Source organism: Pseudonaja textilis, chromosome 9, assembly GCF_049901715.1.
Source record: "Pseudonaja textilis isolate UNSWEBS1 chromosome 9, rPseTex1.2, whole genome shotgun sequence".
NCBI lineage: Eukaryota > Metazoa > Chordata > Lepidosauria > Squamata > Elapidae > Pseudonaja > Pseudonaja textilis.
The window spans coordinates 5,364,804-5,383,163 of record NC_141998.1 but is presented as its reverse complement, the minus strand read 5'-3'; the positions used below and the strand labels follow the sequence as shown (position 1 = coordinate 5,383,163).

General features: G+C 43.6%; 1 protein-coding gene across 2 annotated transcripts in view; it reads right to left on the bottom strand.

Moving 5' to 3' along the window:
• PHYHIP (phytanoyl-CoA 2-hydroxylase interacting protein) overlaps nt 1–18,360 on the bottom strand; it is a 61,490-nt gene that overhangs the window by 7,240 nt on the left and 35,890 nt on the right. Inside the window, exons 2-5 of one of the 2 annotated variants that reach the window (XM_087938856.1) lie at nt 16,488–16,583; nt 14,256–14,439; nt 5,111–5,285; nt 2,215–2,332 (exon numbers count right to left, since the gene is read on the bottom strand). In XM_087938856.1, coding sequence (XP_087794982.1) covers nt 2,215–2,332; nt 5,111–5,285; nt 14,256–14,420 — 458 coding nt within the window. In that variant the 5' untranslated portion in view covers nt 14,421–14,439; nt 16,488–16,583. The remainder of the gene's footprint in view (nt 1–2,214; nt 2,333–5,110; nt 5,286–14,255; nt 14,440–16,487; nt 16,584–18,360) is intronic. The other variant, XM_087938855.1, reaches the window with a different exon arrangement.

Sequence of the window (18,360 nt, the reverse complement as noted above, 5' to 3'; positions counted from 1 at the left end):
TGCTATACAGTTGAATGTGGCCTACTTCCAGGACAGATACATTTCTGAATATCTCCCTGAAATTTTAAGAACTTTTCAAGTACTGTGTTTCCCCGAAAATATAACCTACCCCAAAAGTAAGTCCTAGCTTGATTTTTATACATGCACCCTATTTAAGCCCTACCCCCCCCCAAAATAAGCCCTAATTAAGCCCCCATCCACTCCAGGGCCAAGGGTGGGGTGAAGTTAAAAATTAAGCTAGTGTGGGGATGGTGGGTGGAGCTGTCCTACCTACTAGGAACAATCCGGAGCTCTGTTATCAGCTGCAGAGACATTTCCGGAAGGCCTCTGACAGCGAAAGGGAGGCCGGGGGCAATATGCGCAAGAGGCAACAAGCAGCCGCAGAAGTGGGCCAGAAAATAAGACCTGGTGCCTTTTTGGGTGGAAAATATATATATAAGACCGATGTCGGGATTCCAGCAATCGCTCTAATAAAATCATGATTCTTGAGCGAAATGTTTTATGAGTTGGCGACCGGGTCTTATTTTCAGGGAAACATGGTCCATTAAAAACTCTGCCCCTGTTGAAAGCATTGAAGGATTTTGTCAGGAAACATCCCTGAAATAATGAACCAAGGGGGCAAGAATTGTCTAGTCATGATTTAAGTCTTGGAGGAAGGGTAAACTAAGATCACATGGTGTAGTGATTATGAGTGGTCATGTTACGTGCTGGTTCTGAGTTTTAGGCTAGGAGCAGGAAAGGATGAATACAATCTCTGACGTTCAAAAGAACATCTGCAGGACGTTGTTGTGAAGCAACAGAACCATGGGAAGGTGGAAGATGAGATGAGTTATCTTAATTCATTGGAAGGATAAGCTAACATTTAATGTCTGTGGATCAGTATGGGAACAATGAGGAATGCTAGTGTGACTATATTCTCATTTCTTAGGGAGAATTTGAAACAAGCTTTAACTGTAAAAGATAAGATATTGTTAAGACATTTTTTAAAAACAGGACGATGGATGGATATAAAAATATGGATGCTATGATTAGCATTTCCTTAATGAGGCTTTCTTCGCTCTGCTCCAAGCCATCAGATCAGAAGAGTATAATCTGGAGCGGTGTTTCTCAACCTTGGCATCTTTCAGATATGCAGACTTCAATTCCCAGAATTCCCCAGTGATTACCTATGACTGGGGAATTCTGGGAGTTGAAGTCCACACATTTGAAAGATGGAAGATGCCAAGCACTAGATCTTAAGACTACAGAAATGGCAACTGAAAGCATCTAGGCCAGAGGTGTCAAACTCAATTTAATTGAGGGCTGCATCAAGGTTGTCTTTGACCTCGGGGGTAGGGTGGGCATGGTCAGGGTGGGCATGGTCAGCTTGATGTCACTTGTGTCAGAGGCGCCTGTGGTGGCCCGAGCCCTCTGCCAGTGAAAACGGGCTCCCGAGCTCCGTTTTCAGCTGTGACAGCCTCCTGCAAACTGCCAGAGAAAACGGAGCATGGGACTGCTTAAATCTGACCTGCAAGGCTACCCTGCCTATAGGCCGGTCCCTCGCTGTTCCCAGGGTAGCCTCGCAGGCCAGATTTAAGCACCCCGAGGGCCGCATCTGGCCCGCAGACCTTGAGTTTGATACCCTGATCTAAGTCAAGCCTAGCTCTTGGAATGAAGTCACTTCACTCCACCTCCCAGCCATGTTTTAATCATAGCTATTGTCAACTAAAAAAAAAAATACTCCTTTGGTCATTTTAGTTGCCATCAGAAAGGGAGTCGGGAAAAGCAGTGCATTCCTCAAATGCCTTAGATATTCGCCTTGGCAAAGCTGTCGGCGTGCAAGAATATTACTGGAGAGCATGATTGATGACTCTTGGCTATGGATGTGTCCCATTGGAGAATATACATCCAGGGGTTGGGGGGGGGAGACCAGGGTCAAGGGGGAAATGAATGATGCATTTTAGTGTCAGCTGCACCCAACTAATGCCAACATGGCCGTTCCTAATAAAAGTTTTTGTTTTTACTCTGAGACGCGACTAGAGACTTGTGATTTGAATAAGGGTGGATTTGTTGGAGCCCTGACAACTATCAGGAGGGGAAGAATTTGGATGAAGAAGACAAGAGATCAGTGAACATGGCTGGTAGATGTCGTTGTCATTGACACAATACCCCACATCCACACTTGGATTCTCCCCCATGCCTTCACGGATTTGGGGGGGCTTTGCCAATGCTTACCTGACATACTGGAAATACTCTTTAGTGTGATTCCGATAGAAAACGGTGAACCGCAACATCCTCCCCGAGATGAGCTCAGCCTTCTCTTGCAGCTGGGCTAGATGTTCTTTGGCATAGTCTGCAAGGAACAAACGTTCAGATATTTTAAAGCAGGTTTTTCATGCGACACCTCTCCGTGGCAAATCTTTCCCCCTCCCCTCCACATGTCGCCTTCGTGTTGCTTCTTGTTGCCTCGAGTGGGTTTTCTCCTGCCTCCCTATCACTTCTCCCTCCTGGGTGGCACACCCTTTCCCTCCTACACAAGCCAGGCTGGCTGCATGGCAAAATCTGGATTGACCACTTTTCAGCACCCCTCAGCCTGTTCCAATTCCCATCGGCTTGGGCCTTTGTCTCCCAGCCAGCTCAAAGAAGTGGTTTTTCTCTCCTCGACTGCTTGACTTTGAAAACTTCCAAGAGTTGCGTACGGGGCTTGCTTTTGCATGCAGAAAGTCGATTGCACAAGTCCTTAAAAGGCAGAGCTCCAGCTGGCAGATAAACGGAGAGAAATCGCTCTCTGTCCCAGGGAACAAATAAAGAGACAGGACAGCCATTTGTCTAGAATGTTTTAGGGTCTTCTGCAGAAAAAACAATTACTACCAACTTGTCTTCCATCGAGGATCTGTACCCTGCACAAGTCCAAAAGAGGGCTGTGAAAATATCTACAGACCGCTCACATCCCAGACATAAAGTGTTTCAACTCCTTCCCTCAAAACGACAGTATAGACCCCTGCACACCAGAACAACTAGATGCAAGGACAGTTTTTCCCCGAAAGCCATCACTCTGCTAAACAAATAATTCCCTCAACACTGTTCAACTATTTACTAAGTCTGCACTACTACTACTATTAATCTTCTCATCACTCCTTATCACCCATCCCCTCCCATTGTGACTGTATGACTATAACTTTGTCGTTTGTATCCTTACAACCTATATTGACTGTTTCCTAGTATGATTTGATTGCTTATTTTTACCCAATGAGTATTTTTAACCATTAAGTATTGTACCTTATGATTCTTGACTCTTGCCGAATGTATCCTTTCTTTTTATCTACACTGAGACCATTTGCACCAAGACTAATTCCTTGTGTATCCAATCACTATTGGCCAATAAAGAATTCTAATTCTATTCTATTCCATTCCATTCTATTCTATTCCATTCCATTCTCCCTTCCCTTCATCTGTTCTATTCTATTCTATTCTATTCTATTCTATTCTGTTCTGTTCTGTTCTGTTCTGTTCTGTTCTATTCTATTCTATTCTATTCTATTCTCCCTTCCCTTCATCTGTTCTGTTCTATTCTATTCTGAAGCTATTTGTCTTTGTTTCTAGTCTTCTTTTACTTTCCTCCCCTTTCTTGCACTTTTAGCTTTCTCTTTGATTTGTTTCTTTTTTGCTTTCTCTTGCTTTATATTAGTGTGCATTAATTTTTTATTTTTCTTTTAAAAAAGCTTTAATAAAAATTATTTTACAAAAGAGAGAACAGTGAGGGTTTTAAACTGGAAATTGCACAAAGGGAGGCACAAATGAAAGCCTTTATTTTTTGCCAAAGTGGTTCATAGGGCAATAGGAGTGCTGGGTGGGGCAGAGAAATTCAACCCAGCAGCCCTTTCTCTGCCAAAGAAGCCACCGAAAAGCCAAACCAAGTTCACTGTGGCTCCATTAAGAGACTGAAGCCAGAGGCGAAGTGGTGAAGGGAGCAGCTAAGTTTATGAGGAAGCAATGCGAAACCCTCAGGATACACTACAAGGTTACCTTATACACATAATGTTAGTCCACTGAATTAAACGTGAATCCTTTTAAAATACAGAAATAAGTGTTGGTGTTGCATCGATTATTTCGTGGCTGGTCTTAACGCTAGAAGAATGGAGCAAGCTGATTTCAGTTAGGAAGGAAACAGCATCATGTGTGTCTGGTTAAAACTTCACCGGCAAAAGGCAGAAATTCCCTTTTTAAAAATGAGTAGAAAAAGACCCTCAACAATTCAAGGCATGTCATGGAGCTTATAAGATGAGGATGGGTGCATGTGTCAGATGCCTGGGAAACCGGGAGACTCCGTCAAGTTCAAATGAGTATAAAGATTTCTTGCAAGCTTCAGTTCTCTACTAGATTCTGGCCAAGGGAAAGGGAAAAGTGCGGGAATTAAGAATAGAAATAGAAATAGAAATAGAAATAGAAATAGAATAGAATAGAATAGAATAGAATAGAATAGAATAGAATAGAATAGAATAGAATAGAATAGAATTCTTTATTGGCCAAGTGTGATTGGACACACAAGGAATTTGTCTTGGTGTAAATGCTCTCAGTGTACATAAAAGAAAAGATAGATTCGTCAAGAGTCAAGAATCATCAGGTGCAACACTTAATGGTAGTCACAGGGTACAATAAGCAATCAAATCATACTAGGAAACAGTCCATATAAATTGTAAGGATACAAGCGACAAAGTTACAGTCATACAGTCACAAGAGAGAGGGGATGGGTGATAGGAACGATGAGATTAATAGTAATAGTAGTGCAGACTTTGTAAATAGTTGGATAGTGTTGAGGGAATTTGTTTAGTAGAGTGATGGCGTTTGGGAAAAAACTGTCCTTGTGTCTAGTTGTTTGGGTGTGCAGTGGTCTGTAGAATTCAAAAGGGTGAGCTTAGATTTCTTGTGGGCACGAAGGGACTCGTGACTTATGATGCCTTTGACTCCTCCCACGGGCTCATCCTGGTCATCTCCCACAGTACGGGACTGCTGAACACCTTACCAGTTGCAGAACAGAACACCTTACCAGAACACCTTACCCGTTGCAGGAAAACTACCAGGTAACCATGGAAATCTCCTTTTCTATTGGCCCTTTTCCTTGCCCACTCACCTCCTGTGCAGAATTCAACAGTCTCACTCCATCCAGAGACGAGGTACTCTCCATCACTTTGCTTCACTGCAGTCTGCACGGCCACACTGTACTCTGTCCTGGGACTCAGAAACCAGTGACCCCTCACTGTCATTGGCAGGGCCACTGCCTTAGCTACCAGCTTGGTAGGGACATCCTGCAGAAAAAAAAAGAGGCAAATCTTGTCAGGAAGCCTACTATATTTGGGCCGTGGACTTTGCTGGGCCAAGGCTGTTAGAACATCGCCAGATCATTGACAAAGAAGGGGAAGAGGTTCTAGAACAATGATAGCTAACCTGTGATGATCCGGGGCGTAGCACAAAGGCAACACAGTCAAATAAGCAATGAGTCACTTTATTATCTCCAACTTTGCCCCCAATGTCCAGGCTACTTCAGCTGGAGAAAAACTCTCCCAGGAACAGCCTTTAACTGTAGAAAATTCAGTTCAAAACAAGGTACACACAAACTGTAACTAAAAATCCAGAAAAACTAAGCTGAAGTAATTAACTTGACAGGGCAAGAAAAGGAATTTCAGACTTGAAAGCACAGCAAAACTCACACAGTTGGGAAGATGCCAGGAACTCAGATAAGCCACGACAATACCTGATAAATTCACGTTTGCTCCCAACAACTTGCTGTGTGCAGCTTCCTCTTTTCTACACTGTGTTCATTAGCTGGGCTAATGAAGGGAATCAGGACCCTTTCCTCCCCAGTAAGTCACACAACCCACGTTGCTCCCTTCTCCATTCCTCCCTGCATGCCCTAGGATGAAGAGGGGGTAGGCCTGGGTCTTCCTCTGAATTCCCTCTGCCTTGTTCTTCCTCTCCCCTGCTCTGCCCAGCCGGACTTTGCCCTTCCCCAGTTTCTTCCACGGCCAACGGAGCCACACTCCCACTCCCTGTCAGCTGTTTGGCTTCTTCCTCCGAGTCAGATTCCGACAGGGGCATGACATAACCTTTTTGGCACTGAGTGCCCAAAGCGCACGCATGCGCGCACATTCCCAAAATGCAATACACACATTTTCCCTGTGCATGCATGCATGTTCCCCATGCATGCGCCCCACCTCCAATGCATACACTTGCATCCCCTGTGCATGTGCACATGTCTCCCCCACATGTGCCCCCCACATGCTCCCTGGCCCCCATTCATGCATAGCCAACTCAAAGACCACCTGACATGCACACATGTGTGGCACAGCTAAGGTGGAGCGACGGCTCACACATGCCATAGGTTTACCATCACCGTTCTAAAATCTAGAGAAACCATACGTGGATATCTATGACAAGCCACAACAACATCGCCAGTGTCCTGATACCATCATGTTGTGACCAGAATGAAATAACTCACATCATGTACCATTGTACAATCTAACATTCAGTCGCTCCCTTTTTGTCAGGGGTGAAAGATCAGATCTACACAGGAAGGTCCAATTAAACTGATTTATTGCTACTCTTGCCTATGCACGGGAATGTTCTCAATTCACGGTTAGCACCTGCTAGGAGTTAGATAAGGATCAACATAATTTAATGGAGATTGGATTTAGTCCACTTGTGGCTTCGTAGGGATTCTAGGCCGATCCCTTTTTTTAACTCCACCCCAAGGTTCTGCCATTCCTTTTCTTCCCTCTTTACTCCAAGCCAGATGTCTGTGGAACTGAAGCACATTAGAAGGATAGTGGAATGGATGAAATTGGAAGTACGGTGAAATTGGGAGCAGAGCATCTTACTATCCCAAACATTAAAAATGCTATGCTGAACCTTTAGGACCGTGAAACCAAAGGAAACAGGCACTATTTGATTTCAGTTCTAGATTGTTCATAATGGAATCATTCCATTTCCTTTCTCCATCTGTATCTCTCTCAAGGAAACCCTGTACAATGCAAGCGGCCAGATATTAGAGCATTCCAAAACACGTTATTTGGAGCAGTCTTAGTTAAGGCAGAACTGTGGTTAGACCTGATAGGTCTCCTTGGCATCCGATAGGACAGTATCTCAAAAGTGCTTTTTTTTCTTCAAAAGGCAACTGGATTGTTGTTTTTTTCTCTTGAGGAAGAAGAAGAAAATGTTTCACTCCTCATCCAAGAAGCTTCATAAGTTCTGATGGCAGGGGGATGGAAGGATAAGACTGACAGTTGAGGATTGGATGGAGGATGGGTTCTGATAGGATGGAAGGGGAGGATTGTATTTCTTTGCAGTCATCTGGTTGTTAGCACTCTCCTTGAGAGCTCTTGAGGCCACTTAGGGGATTTATCTGTGCCCATGGAGTCACCAGAATCAGGGTGCAATTGATTGTGGAACCTTTTGAGAACTGCTGAATAGCAATAGCACTTAGACTTATATACCACTTCACTGTGCACTCTCTAAGAAGTTTACAGAGTCAGCCTACTGCCCCCAACAATCTGGGTCCTCATTTCACCAACCTCGGAAGAATGGAAGGCTGAGTCAACCTTGAGTTGGTCAGGACTGAACTGCTGGCAGTGGGCAGCCTGCAATACTGCATTCTAACCACTGGGAAAAGAAGGAAGGAAGGAAGGAAGGAAGGAAGGAAGGAAGGAAGGAAGGAAGGAAGGAAGGAAGGAAGGAAGGACTTAGACTTATATACTACTTCACAGTCTTTTACAGCCCTCTCTAAGCGGTTTACAGAGTCAGCCTATTGCCCCCAACAATCTGGGTCCTCATTTTACTCACCTTGGAAAGACAGAAGGCTATGTCAACCTTGAGCCTGGTGAGAACCAAACTGCCAAATTGCAGGCAGCCAGCAGGCAGCAGAAGTAGCCTGCAGTACCGCACACTCACCACTGCGCACTGAAAGGACTGTGTTATAGAATGGAAATAGGTGGCGTTTTATTCCTCCTCGTCTGTTGAGGGAGGGGTATTCAATTCCAAACATAAATGTATTTTTGAATCCCTTATTCTTTGAAAAAAACACACACCATCTTTTTTGGGGGGGCGGGGGAGAGCACCTTTGAGACAACTACGACCTGGATCACTGATAATCTCCACAAACTCCAGGACAGTGTTTATCAACCTTGGCAACTTTATGATGTGTGGACTTCAACTCCTAGAATTACCCAGCCACACATCTTAAAAGTTGTGAAGATTGAGGGAACTTGACAGTGACACCTTAAATAGCACTTTCCAACCTCTTGTGGTTTACATCCCTTCTATCACTTTGTTGAGTGACCTGGATCCCATGATAGAAACAAAAATGCCACTTTTTCCAAGGATACCTGTTTGTTAATAGCCTTTCTGTGACCTTTACAATGTACTATAAAATCTCCAGATATAAAGTTTTATCACTTACCTTGTGTGCCCTCATCCCCTAGAGAACTGACGATGCCGGTGTCAGGGTTCCAGGTAATACACCCATAGCTGCCTACTTCCAGCTACCTGTAGGAATGTCCTTGGTTCTCAGGGGAAACCATTTTGTTTTGGCTACAAAACCCCAGCTATCTCTATTCGCCCCCGCCATCCCTCAGCACCTGTCATGCCCCTGACAGAGTCTGAATCCGAGGAAGAAGATGAACAGCTGACAGGGAGTGGGAGTGTGGCTCCGTTGGCTGTGAAGGAGGCTGGGGAAGGGCAAAGTCCAGAGGAGGGGAGAGATAGAACAAGGGAGAGGGAGTTCAGAGGAAGACCCAGGCCCATCCCTTCTTCATCCTAGGACACGCAGAGAGGAATGGAGAAGACAGCAATGTGGGTTGCGTGGCTTATGGGGGAGTTGGTGCAAACTGTCCAAACATATTTTATACCGTAGAATTTGAGTTCCCGATGTATACCCAGTGAATAAACATAGTTTTAGGGACCCAACCAGCTTTCCTATCTTACTTTACCCCATTCTTACAATTCAATGAAATATCCTTTCCCCCCGAAAAGAACAATAAGCATCCAGATACTGGAGAAAGTAAGTTCTCCCACTCTGTTTTGTGACTAACAACTATATTATGTAAGCCTTTGTAAATATTGAAGCAGCTTTTACCAACATGCCGTACCTTTCCATTATTTTTTTTGCTCCCAGACAAATTGTTCCATTAAAGAAGAAAAAAAACACCTTCCATTTGAAGTATCCAACAGTCAAGAGTGTTGCAAAAGGTTAGTCATACGAAGGATACTTAAAAATTAGTTGTTTGAAAGTATATTCCATTTAGTAGGAAGTTGACTCATAAGGCAAGTTCCATTACATTCAGCTCAACCTGAGCATCTCCTAAATTTCTCTAAAAGCAAAGTTTGCTTTTAAGGTTATATGGACGTGGGACGAGTGTCCTGACATCTTCCTCTTTTGGGGTGAAACAGAAAGAAAAACATCCTGTTTAGGTTGGTCTGAAAACACTTTATTATATTGCATCCTTTTTAGTAGATGATTTTGACTGGTTAAGTGTCTTCACTCATCTTCTCTAAACTGTTACTACAATATTCAGTAAGGTACACATCTAAGGGAACTAGATAAATTAGATATTGCTCTCTTACATTAACAAAAATGTGTGTAGTTATTTGGTGGTACAAATATTTAATTTAAAAAGATTTCTCAAAATTTTTTGGAGATGCTGTTTGAGCCTCTGCCCTGGTCCCTTCTTCACTGCACTGATAAAACCGCCTCTCTCACATGATGTAAATACAGGTAGTCCTCAACTTATGACCACAATTGAGCCCAACGTTTATTTTCCTGAGTGAGACATTTGTTAAGTAAGTTTTGCTCCAGTTTGCAATTTCTCTTCCCACATTTGACTCAGCCTTCCATCCTTCCGAGGTGGGTAAAATGAGGGCCCAGATTGTTGGAGGAAATAGGCTGACTCCGCTTAGAGAGGGCTGCAAAGCACTGTGAAGCGGTATATAAGCCAAAGTGCTATTACAAAGGAAGGAAGGAAGGACAGCGATCAAGCTGTCTTGGTGCAGTATTTAGAGTGCCGTATTGCAGACTAACTCTGCCCACAGCCAGGAAGTTCAGTCCTGACCAGCTCAAGGTTGACTCAGCCTTCCATCCTTCTGAGGTGGGTAAAAATGAGGACCCAGATTATTGGGGGCAAGAGGCTGACTCTGTAAACTGCTTAGAGAGGGCTGGAAAGCACTGTGAAGCGGTATATAAGTCTTAAGTGCTATTGCTGTTGCTATTTGTGAAGTGAATCACTGCAAGTTGTTAAATTAGTAACCTGGTTGTTAAGTGAATCTGGCTTTCCTATTGACTTTGTCAGAAGGTCGCAAAAGAGGATCATGTGACCCGGGACATGACAAATCATCGTAAATTTGAGTCAGTTGTCAAGCATCTAAATGTAAATTATGGAACCATGGGGATGTTGCAATGGTCGTTAAGTGTGAAAAAATGGTCATAAGTCACTTTTTTCACCGTTGAAAAAAGTTACAAGCACCGTTGCAACTTTGAGCAGTCACAAAATTAACTGTTGTAAGTTGAGGGCTACCTGTAGAACATGACTGATTTTGTTTTGAGAATTGTTAGCAGGGACTTTTCTTTGACTTACTCACAGACTGAAAGCAGCCAAGAAATTAAGAGAATTGGAGGATTACCACACTGAGTAAGTGGGCTTTGTGACTGCTGAGCACAACAACATTTATTGCCATCAATTATTTTTAATGAATAAGATAACATATTCCCATAAAATAACGGAAATATTTGTATGGTTTTATATTTTCCACATACTCTTCAACCACCAGTTGGGATTAGGTTAGAAAATAAGTGATAAGGTTCATGTTTTATTGTGTCCTATTAGAAGATATCATGAAGATTTGACATCATATGAGAGGGCATCATATGATTCAGTGATTTGTTCAAATCGTTAACTTCCAAATGCCCATCCCCCAATTCTTACTGAGGCATTATTTAAATCTCACCTGTTCCCAAGATCAAACCTGAATCCCATAAATTCTGCTGGAGAGGTAAACTTCTATGTGCAAAAGTTTAAATGCACATCCAAATGAAAGAAAGAAAAATAAAATTCCTACAAAAAGGTTAACTAGAGCATCAAAGGGAAATGTTCTGCTTAGTTAGTTTACTTTGTCATTGCACCTCGTAGAATGAAATTAAGTGCTTTCTTCAGTGTACGTTATACATAAAAAATAAATAAAAAACATTCTATACAATTCTTCACATTCTATACAATTGAATTGAAAACCCCTGATATTGCATTAATATTATACTATACAGTAGAATTCTATAGAGTTACTGCCCTGGGATAGAAGCTGTTTTCCAACCTGTTTGTCCTTGTTTTTATTATCCTGTACCGTCTGCCAGATGGTAATAGTTTAAAAAAAAAAGGGTGCCCAGGATGAGATGGATCTTTGAGAATGTTTTGAACTCTCTTAAGGCAGTGGGAGCTGTAAAGCTCTTCTAAAAAGGGGAGAGGGCAACCAATGATCTTCTGGGCAATGATGTGAATCCTCTGGAGCGCTGTCCTATCTGCCCCTGTACAATTGGCAAACCCTAAAGAGGTGGAGTAAGTTAAGATACTCTCTGTGGTGCAACGGTAGAAGGTCACCAGCAGTTTTTCATTCAGTTGTTTCCTGAGAAGTCTCAGGTAGTAGAATCTCTGCGGGGCCCTTTTGACCAATACTGCAATGTGAGTGCCCCAGGTCAGTTCCTCTTTTACGACGTCTTCTAAATGTATGTTTTTTAAGGGCAGCATAAGTGTACCACGTCCATTTATGCATACAGGTGCACATTCCAAGGGCAGGTTGATCACTTCAGGAAAAAGTAGTCTCTACCGTGATTTGTTTTGTTTTTTTAAAAAAATGAAGTTTTCTGAAGTGGGTGAGCTAATCAGACACGAGGAGTAACACTTGAGGGAACATTGCTTTAAGAGAGAACAAGGCCTCCCCAATGGGTTTTAATATTCCTCTGCAGCATTGTTTCTGTGGCAACAGCACATACCAAAGGAGCCCAGGGGAAAACAAAAAGTGGAGGAAACCAGCTAACTGCAGGAAGGGGGGAAACTAGTTAAATGCAAAACAGCATTTCCATAGCAACTAACCCCATTAAGACGCATCAAAATTAGTGACTCCATTTCGAAGGGAGAAGAAGATGTGAGCAACGTGGTTCAGAATGAGCCTATCTGACTGATCCTGTGGCTACATTTCGAAATTGCTTTTACAGGACTTCCTCAACGTAACGGCCATCATTGGGATGAGAATTTCCGTTGCTAAACAAGGTGGCGGTAAAGCAACCATTTTGTCAGGGTTGGAAGTGAAAGGACTGCAGTTGTTAAGTGAAACACAGAGTCATTAAGCAAAGCTGCCTTCCCCCCTTGACTTGGCTCAAGTCACAAATGGTGATCACCTGATCCCAGAATGTTTCGACTATCATCAATACATCCCAGTTGCCAAGTATTCAAATTTTGATCACTTTTTTTGAGTGCTGTTATGCCCCCGTCGGAGTCTGAATCCGAGGAGGAAGATGAACAGCTGACAGGGAATGGGAGTGTGGCTCCATTGGCTGTGGAGGAAACTGGGGAAGGGCAAAGTCCAGCCGAGGTAGAACAAGGGAGTGGGAGTTCAGAGGAAGACCCAGGCCTACCCCCTCTTCATCCTAGGGCACGCAGGGAGGAACGGAGAAGGGAGCAACATGGGTTGCATGGCTTGCAGGGGAGGAAAGGGCCCTGATTCCCTTCATTAGCCACAGCTGGGAAGGGAGTTTAAAAGAAATGCATGCTGAGTGCAAAAGCTGCTGGGAGCAAATGTGAGTTTATCTTGTGTTGACTTTGGTTATGTGTGTTCCTGGCATCTTCCCAACCGTGTTGAGTTATTGCTGTGCCTTCACATCTGGAATTCTTGCTCCTGTCCTGCTGGACTAATTACCTCCTTTTGCCTTGACTGGATTTATAGTTAGAGTTTTTGTTGACCACATTTTAGACTTGATTCTCTGCAACCAAAGGCTGTTCCTGGGAGAATTTTTCTCCAGCCAGAAGGTAACCAGGACATTGGGGGAAAAGTTGGAGCTAATAAAGGGACTCTTATTGATTATCTGACTGTGTTGCCTTTGTGCCACGGGTAATCACAAGTCCTTTTATAAGTTTGAAGAGTTACTAAATGAATAGCGTTAAGTCGAGGGCTACCTTTATAATTATGCATCCTTGTTCAGGATCGGAGAAAGTTGAGATTTCCTTTCCCAGCATGTACTGTAACCAAAGTTAGCCTCCAGGATCAGTCAACTTCAGTCGGGGAAAGGAATTTTATTTTCTTTTATGCATGAGACCAATCGGGGTAAGAGATCTAAGAATTCCGAAATGATGTACCACTGTAATTCCTAACACCGTAGGCTTTGGGAAATGTAGTTCAGGTGAAAGATTGGATCTTATCATAGTTGAACTGAATGAACCATTCCAGAAATCAAGTACAGCCTTGACCACGAGAATTTCAAGTGGAAGTTTCCAATATGATCTTGTTATCTCTCCACCTATGGTTTTTTTTTTTAATAGTTGCTGGTCAATTTCCTGAGAATATTGTGAACTACGAATGATATTTATACCAGATTTATTTTCAAGCAACCTGTGCAATACAAATGTGGCCTTCCAATTGCCATCAGCCCTAATGATGAGAAAATTCCATCTCATAAAACTCTAGTTTGGTTTAGCAACTACAATTCCCATAGTTCTTTGGGCCGGAAGAATCGTTAATAACCCACCTTAAGGACATAGTACAGACATGCTCATGGGGGTTTCCAAAGGGGAATTAGGTTATATGGTTTACTCTTCATCCGAACTATTCAGATGTTTGGGTGTATAATTGAAAGGCTTTTCAGAACAGTAAGCACATAAATCACAGTAATAAATAAGCTTTTAGCATCCCTGGAGTAGCCATGTTGGTTAGATAGGAAGGCAGCTATCATTTGTACGGAGCTGTGAAGGAAAAGGTTGCGTGCATGTGGGGCTGAAAATGCAACAACAACAATTTTAGGAAAATGAGGACAGCTTTGTCGACCCGAGCTGTAATCCAACATAGACCAAGTTGGAAGGCTCCTAACTGGTGGGGACTTCTAAGAAGAACTTCCACCAGCATGATCCAACAGGAGTAAAAAAAAAATAGTTATGAAGCAAAGGAATGATCAAGGAGAGACAAGATGTTGTAATGATTTCTACCCTACTCCGCACACCAACATTTACACCAGCGATGTAGTGGCTCACCCGGTGTTTGAACTTGTTGGAGCTTTTATTTTCCTTCTTGTTCAAATCGATGAAGTAGTGGGTAACCCTATCCAGGTCTCCAACATCCATGGACCAAGAAATTCGGAAGGAGTCACAGGTGATATTGTTGATCTCGATGCTGTGCGGGGTAGACAACAGCTCCATGATCCGACCAATTTGGCTCCTACAATTGAGACAGTGAAGAGAGGGGTTAAGTTTGCAGCAACTCTGAATGTCGAAGTCCACAAGTCTTAAAAGTTGCTAAGGTTGGAGACCCCTGGTCTAAACCAACCTGTCAGCATTCTGAGTAACACATCCAAAGCAATCAGAGCTCCAAGGAAGGAACGTTCTTCAAGGAACATGTTTATTGGACACATCATATCGGCACAGCTAGTGAAAGCCAACTCTAAAAATTTCCCATGATTACCACGTAATTGAAAGAGCAAAAGTTTCCCTGCCCAGGTGTCACAGGTCACATTGTCCAATCAAAGCAGGTGGTGGGCTCCCTCCCTCACTTCTGCCCCTCCTCCAACTGCCACCTACTGGGATGTCTTTGATTCCCATGGAAAAGCTCTTTATGAGACCTTCTAGCTGTTGCCCCTCATCTTCTCCCCATAAAAAGGTAAAGGTTCCCCTCGCACCTACGTGCTAATCATTTCCGGCTCTAGGGGGTGGTGCTCCTCTCCCTTTCAAAGCCGAAGAGCCAGCACTGTCCGAAGACGTCTCCATGGTCATGTGGCTGGCACGACTAAACGCCTTTGAAGGCGCACGGAACACTGTTACCTTCCCACCAAAGGGGTCCCTATTTTTCTACTTGCATTTTTTGCATGCTTTCGAACTGCTAGGCTGGCAGAGGCTGGGACAAGTCACAGGACCTCACCCCGTTACATGGCGCTAGGGATTTGAACCACTGAACTGCCAACCTTTCTGATCAACAAGCTCAGCGTCTTAGCTACTGAGCCACCGTGTCCCTTCCTCTCCCCATAGTCCGTGTCAACTATGAAGTTGGCCTCAGACAGGTTCGATTCAGAGTTGACACATCCATTTTGACAAGTGGATGCTGAAGATTCGCGCATAAATATGTGTGGAAACAGTATTCCTGTCGCCAATGAATTTTTTTTCCCCTCTTTCTCATTCTTGGGGAGACTCTGAAATCAAAGGGATGGGGAGAGGGCAGTCAGCATGCAGTCCTCTTAACTCATGTCTCCACTAAAATAAAGAAAGCAACTTCCTTCTAATACTTTTCTCCTTCCTTCCGTCCTTCCTTCCTTCCTTCCTTCCTTCCCAATCTGTTTTCTTTTGGGGTTACATCAGTGGTGGTATACCACTGGTTCGGACCGGTTTGGCCATACAGGTAGGAAAAAAAACCCTCTAGTGATCAGCTGAGAGGAGGGGAAAAAAAACTGAGAGGAAAAAGAAGAGACAAGCGCAGGATTAGCACCCCCCACCTGCCCTGCGGTTGTCTCTTCTTTATTCTCTCAGCTGATTGGCGCTGCAGGCCTCAGCTGGTGTTTGGAAAACCCTCTCTCTCTCTGCGTTAGGTTCACGTAAGTTACGTGTGCGCAAGCATGCAATCACCAAACTGGTAGCGCAAAGATCTTCAAACTTGGTAAGTTTTAAGACTTGTGGACTTCAACTCCCAGAATCCCTGAGCTAACTTGACTGGACAAGGAATTCTGGGAGTGGAAGTCCACAAGTCTTAAAACTTACCAAGTTTGAAGAGCCCTGCGGTAGTGGAACAAATAGGATTCCAATGCGGGGTTATATGCTTTCCGTTGGAAGTTATTGCATGGAAGAGTTAACGGCTAAGAAGTTAAGTTCGAAAAGACAGGAGCTCGGCACATTCAGTTCTTGTAGGCTAAAGTGATGGGGAGATAGGAGAGGCATGAAAACACAACTGCCTATAATTCCTTCCCAATCTCCCCTGGAGTTCAGCCACCGCTTCTGAAGGCATTCAAATTTAATCCAACAAGCCAGCTTTGCAATGATACCAGTCCATAACTGCTTTCTGTTTGTTCCTGGGATGAATTAATGCATTCTGGGACCAGGAGTCATCTGAAAAACAGTCACCACCCCCATACTTTGACAGAGCAGATGCTTTGAGAAGCACTGACAGCAAACGGAGGCTTGACAGGAAGAAGAATATTTTCCGTTTGAAACCTAGGCAAAATCATCAAGAGATGCTTTGCAGCTAAGGATGTAAAACATGTGAAGTAAGCTACAGAATCCTACCTAGTTTTCTGTGAAGGCTGAATTAACCGGGCTTTGTAACGTTCTTAGGCAAGCAACATGGGGACTGTTCCTGTCACCTAGATTGCAATTTGACGGCTGCAAAACCACCAAAAATAATATCATTTTGCCAGATGCCACAGCTTTGGTTAAAAATATTTTTTCACATGTTGTTCTGACCCAAACCTTGTTCCAAATAAACAAACACCCAAACAGAGATAAAAGCAAAACCTTTTAATGCTTCTCTGCAAATTCCATTAATTCACAGTTAAAAGGCTATTAAAACGAATTGTCTCTGATAAGAACGAGCCTTGCCAAGGTTGTGCAAGGCTGCCAAAAGCACTAGATTAAGTTGCCAGGAAATATTCCAAACAAAAAGTCTTCAAACACAAACCAAAATAGTCCGAACTTCCACAAGGCTTGAAGTGCAAAAACTTCTTTGCTTCCTGCAAAGAACTCCGGGTTCTCAGCTGGCTTTTATCTCTTAAGGGAGGGGCCATTACCTTGCAGCCTTACTCCCGAGTCACCCGTGCTGCTGCAGCTGCTCTTTCCTTCAAGCAGCCCTGCACACACATGTACTGGGCACAGGCTCCTCAGGGACCTCTTCATCACTGCTGCCAGCCTCCACAATCCCCAAAGGCAGCACTCCCCTCCCTGATGGTCCTGGCCCCATCCCTGCATCACACGCAGGCCCCTCATCTGAATCCTCACTCTCTGAAATCTCAGCCATCCGCACCTGCTGTCAGCGAACCACAACATATGTATATTGCACATATGAAAGCTGTAGTCAACATGCAGATAACATTTATACGACTGGGTGGAATGAATCTCCCTTATGCATATTGTATGGGAGTGAAACAATAAAAGCGAAGAGCTTATTTGGAAGTTTGAATGCCTGCCACAAAAGGTCTATGGAAGGGAATAAATTTGATGTATTTGCACTTTCTATATGTCCAGATCCAACATAAAGATCTAATACCCACCAAAGCTTTGTATGATATAAAACATCATCATATAATATTTTGACTTACAATACTGATGGCAAGATGGTTAACACTGAAAAGCTGATTGTCAGTAACTAACCGTACTAAAACATAACTGTTGATACTTTGAATTTACTAAACTTAGATGACCGGCATCTAAGGGTGAAGAAAGTGAGATACTAATACACTCTATAAAGCTTTAGTAAGACCACACCTAGAATCCTGCATCCAGTTTTGGTCACCACACTATAAAAAAGATGTTGAGACTCTAGAAAGAGTTCAGAGAAGAGCAACCAGGATGATTAGGGGACTGGAGGCTGAAACATTCAATGAACGGTTGCAGGAACTGGGCCTGGCTAGTTTAGAGAAGAGAAGGACCAGGGGAGACAGGATAGCGGTCTTCCAATATTTGAGGGGCTGCCACTGAGAGGAGGAAGGGGTCAAGCTATTCTCCAAGGCACCTGAAGGCCAGACAAGGAACAATGGATGGAAACTGAACAAGGAAAGATTCAACCTAGAAACAAGGAATTTTCTGACTGAGGATAATCCACCCATGGAACAGAAGCTGCCTTCGGAAGTTGTGGGACCTTCATCACTGGAAGCTTTCAAGAAAAGACTGGACTGCCATCTGCCAGAAATGGTGTAGGATCTCCTGTTTGGGTGGGTGGGGGGTTGGACTAGATGTCCTACCAGGTTCCTTCCAACTCTGTCAATCTGGTAAATCAGAATGGTAACAATGATTTCTCAAAATTCCTCCTCTGCTTTATGCGCTACAGCACATAAAGGCCAACCTTGGCAACGCTAAGACCTGTGTGGACCCCCAGAATTAACCATCCCATCATTCTTTCACTCGTTGTGTCTCCACTATCTGAATTCAAAGGAGCTACTCAGTC